Here is a 4,585-nt window from a genome sequence, read left to right on the forward strand (position 1 = left end):
GCTCCGAGCCCGAGCTCCTGGTGCTCCCACTCGCGTTGCTGCAGCAAGAGACCTCCCCATAGCTTTTGTTTTCAAATTGGATCTCACTAAGTTTCCGTTTCCTCAGGCTGGACTCAAACTTGAAATCCTGCCTCAGCTTCTCAGAGGGTTGAGATTACAGGCATAAACCAACATACCCAGCTGAGGTTTAATTTTCAAATAAGGAGTATTTCTATAGGCTATGAATTTGGATAATACTAGAAAGAGTTGATATTTGGGGTTGGAATGAATAAGAGTTTTCTAAGCCAGTGATGGAAGGGGTTGATGTTTCACCAAAAAGTAGTGTTTCTGAAAGGCACTGAGCATGCATCTCTGCAGTGAATTTGTGGTACAGCCAAGCCCTGGGGTTCCTGGAGGGAGTGTGGTGGTTGAAGAGCAGGGGAGAGGGTTAGATTGGAAAGATAAACTGAGCCAAGCTGTTCAAATGCAGTACTGAGAGTTTAGTTGAAAGATGGTTCATGCCTGTAATCACAATATGAGGGATGCTGAGGGAGGAAGATTACCATGAGTTCGAGAACTCTGTGAGCTACATGGTGAATTCAAGTGACCCTGTTAAAAAAAAAAAAAAAAAAAAAACTTTGAAAATTTTGATGCTGATTTTCTTTTGTTTACTTTCCTTCCCTTTTTTTGTTCACACTGGGGATCAAACCCATGGCCTCACACATGATAACATGCACGCATTCTGCTCATGGACAGCGCTGCCAACTTTTCCTCATCAGAACTTTGGTGAGAGGAGCAGGGCGTGATGGAGCACGCCTCTAATGCCAGCACTCAGGAGCAAGAGGCAGGAGGGTCTCTGAGATTGAGGCCAGCCTGGGTTACATAGTGAGACCCTGCCTCAAAACCCTACATAATTAATAAAAAAAAACAAAAAGAAAGAAAAAGAACTTGAGTGAGAGAAAACCCTGGTGGGAGTATAGAGGATAGATGGACAGTGTAGGAGACCACCCAGCCTTGCTCTCCTGAGAAATGAGGCCCCTTGCCACCATCTTCCCCTGACGTTTCCTTCAACCCAGTTCATGGAGACAGGCAGGGCTGGCTGTATGGATGTAGATGTTCCCTTGATTGGCCAGAAGAAGGTCATGGAGTGTGGCCCATGTGCCCGTGAGTCTCAGCATAGCACAGCGGCGCTCATGGATGAGAATAGTCGCACTGCTGATGGCTGGAAGGAGGCTCCAGCAGGAGCCTGTGAGTGAACAGGGCTAAGGCGTGAGCCCACACCCGTGCTGTTCCCATGGGACACAGAAAGAATGATACCTGCTGGCAGTCAGGGCCAGCCTCGCCTACACCAAACTAGCCATTGACTGCTAAATGGAGGGCCTCTGTGCCGGTGCAAGAGTGCGCTGCCCCTCCTTACAGCCAGGCCTGCAAAGTTTCTCTTCCCATGACCTCTGCTGTGACCCCACACACACCTCCCTGAATGGTATCAATAAAAGTATGGGATACTCTAACTCATGGCTTTTTGTTCCACTGAGAGCACTGGGTCATTGCAGAGCCCCCTCAATGGCAGATATCTCTGCTTCTACATCCATGTTTCTCATTGCCACATGGAAGAATGAGGCACTCCACAAGGCCCTACCACAGTGCCAGTGCCACACTGGACCCAACATGGTTCCAGTCTCCTACCTAGGTTATATTTCATGGTCCTGCAGGAAAGAAAAGAAAGAGCAAGTGACAAATTACACGTATGCATAGCAGGGATCTGGGACTACCAGGTGCTCTCTAGGAACAAAGGCCCCATCTCCAGCTAGCTAACATTTTAGGAGCCACTGTAGGGGAGGAGAGAGAGGGTGCTTTTCCTAGAACATGCTTGAGGAAATGGTACAATGGATGAGTTGAATGTCCTAAAGAAAACCAGCCAAGATCCCTCTGCATGCCTGGTTGCTAAACTCATGGACTTAGAGGAAGGTGTTTTCCGAATTCCAAACCTGGCCCACAAGTCAGACAATGCAAGGAGAGCCAGGACAGCTACTGTGTCATTGTCCATTTTGTGATCCCCAGCAGAATAGTGGTTTGACCAAAGGCAGGTGTTGTACTCCAGGGAGGACACACTGCATGCCCTGACCTGAGCTCTAGAATTGAGGAAAGTTCTGGATGAATGAATGCATTGTAGGTGGGATCCACAGGTCTTATTGATCTGCTGGGGTTAGGAATGGAAGGAAAAGATAAATATTTTATTGCTTACCAATTTGAGCAAATAAGGGGAGGAGAGGATGAATTCTAATGCAGATGAAAGGAAAGTATAGGCTGGTGTAGCATACTCAGCCCTGGATTTGATCCTGGCAACATGAAAGCAAAAAGTGCTCAGGGTGTGTTGGGACAGCAACACATTTTGCTTTGTACTTCACTTGTGAGCCATTCGTGGGGAGCTGTGGAGCCCAAGGGAGGTTGACTGAAGTAAGATCTTTCTTCTTCCACGTTTTTAGCTATAGGCTTCACCTACACCGAGTTCTGCAAGAACATGGAATCCTCACAGGTCTGCACCTGGCCCCTGATGGCTATTCCCTCATCTTGGTCGATGAGAATTTGGATGTACTACATATGACGCCTGGGGATGATCCATCTGTCATCGAGTAAGATCCAGTGTTTATTCTCCCTCAACTGGAGAAAGAAAAGGTGGTTTAGTGGTTATCTGAGTTTAACTTGGAAGAAACACTGGAATTCTAAATAGATGTGGTCTGGCTCAGCCTTACTTTCTTATGCACCAGGTACACATATCAAAATTGTCCCGTAGTATTGTCCAGCCACAAAGAATACGGGGTGTTCTATGTGAGACCAATGGGTGATCAAGCTGTGCGTCTCTTGGTAAGTTCTACTGTGGTATGTGCTACACATTTGTCGAGAGCCAGTACTTTTATATGTTGGGCTGCATGGCTCAGGGGAGAGGGAAGGAAAGTCAGCAGGGTGCAAATCCTTTTATCCTCCTTCTGTGAGAGTAACTCTGTTTTAGAGCCCGAGCTGCTCCTTTTCCAGGGAAGATTTCATTGCCAATAAACATGGTTTTACTGTTGAAGAAAAGCACAGGAAGCAAGGGTTATAGCTCAGCAGCATTAAATGCCTGCCTGGCAAGCACAAGGTTCTGAGTTCAATTTCGAGTATAAAAAAAAAGGGGGCTGGGGAGATGGCTCAGTGGACTAAGCGCTTCACTGGCAAGTGCAAGGGCCTGAGTTCAATCCCTGGTTCCACAAAAAAAAAAAAAAAAAAAAAAGATAGGAAGTCAGACATTTAGGTGTTTTCTCTCTTTCTTCTTTTTGTTTTTTGAGACAGGGTCTCACTGATTAGTTCAGGTGGGCCTTGAATTCATTCTATAGCCAAGTCTGGCCTTGAACTCAGTGATCCTTCTGCCACAGAGCTGGGTGTACAGCGTGCACCCCCAGGCCCAGCTAGTTTTCCTACTTGCAGTTCCATGTCTCTCTTTGTCTTGTCTCTGCACGAGCACCTTCAGGGCAAACACTTCAACTTTCTCGTGGTGTCTGCCACCTCCTAGACGTGCAGCACTTACTGCCTAGGTTGTGCCAGCGATAGACAGTCAAGTCCTCCGGAAGCCGACTAAACCCTGAAGTAATGTTACTAAAATTGTTCACAAAGCATATCAATGACCTAGTAATTCCATTCTGAATTATAAACTCGAGAGAAATAAGTGCACATGTTGTACAAAAGGTAAGGGCAAGATGTCTGAAGCAGTGTTGTTCATTAAGTCCAAAGTAACCTGAATGTTTATAAACAGGAAGAGTGTAAATAGTTGTTGTATTTTTATGCAGTACAATAATATGTGGCAGGAAAAAGGTGCGAAACTGAGTATCAGTGACAGAAGGAACACAAGCGGGGCAGGGTGGCACACCCCAACAGCCCCAGCCCTTGAGAAGTAGAGGCAGGAAGATCACCATGAGATCGAGGCCTGCTTGGGCTACATATGTGAGTTCAAAAGCAGCTTGTGCCATATAGGGAGACTGACACAAAATATAAAAAAGGAAGAGCACAGATTTCTTTTATTTTTTTTTAAAGTTTTATTTATTTGTGTGTATGTGTGTGTGTGCGGCCAGCCCAGCCCACCAGGGGACGGGGCTAGCTGGCATGTGGTGCTGGGGGATTGAACCGCGGTCCCTGTGCTTTGCTAAGCTTGTTCTAAGTAGGTGCTTTAGACCACTGAGTCATCTCACCAGCCCCAGAACACAGATTTCTTGCCATAGCCATTATCCTAGACAAAAGAAGCGAGACACAAAAGATACTATATAATTTTATTTAAGTAAAACTTGAGAATAAGCAGAACTCATTCCTGGTGACAAAAGCCAGAATATTGTTACCTCGGGGGAGGCTTTGTACTGATTAGGAAAGGGCAACTTTTGAGGTGACAGAAGCATCAGTGTCTATTGATCTAGGGATGATTGGTTGGGTAAATACAAATATCTCATGAGCTAGACAATTAACCGATGTGCCCTGTACTGTGTCCATGGCTTAGTTTGGTTTTAGAAAGTTCTGGTCATCCTGGAGCAGAGCAGTGTTGCTTCCCCTGGCAGAGTCGTGTGCGATGGGCAGGCTAACCAAA

At 46.2% G+C, this 4,585-nt stretch overlaps 1 protein-coding gene across 1 annotated transcript in view; it reads left to right on the forward strand.

Moving 5' to 3' along the window:
• Window positions 1-4,585, forward strand: part of LOC101561881 (telomerase protein component 1-like) — a 29,217-nt gene that overhangs the window by 23,426 nt on the left and 1,206 nt on the right. The window contains 2 exon segments of the mRNA XM_023704147.1: window positions 2,466-2,612; window positions 2,748-2,844. Of these exon segments, the coding sequence (XP_023559915.1) occupies window positions 2,466-2,612; window positions 2,748-2,844 (244 nt within the window).

Source organism: Octodon degus, unplaced genomic scaffold (assembly GCF_000260255.1).
Source record: "Octodon degus isolate 3935 unplaced genomic scaffold, OctDeg1.0 scaffold00189, whole genome shotgun sequence".
Lineage (NCBI taxonomy): Eukaryota > Metazoa > Chordata > Mammalia > Rodentia > Octodontidae > Octodon > Octodon degus.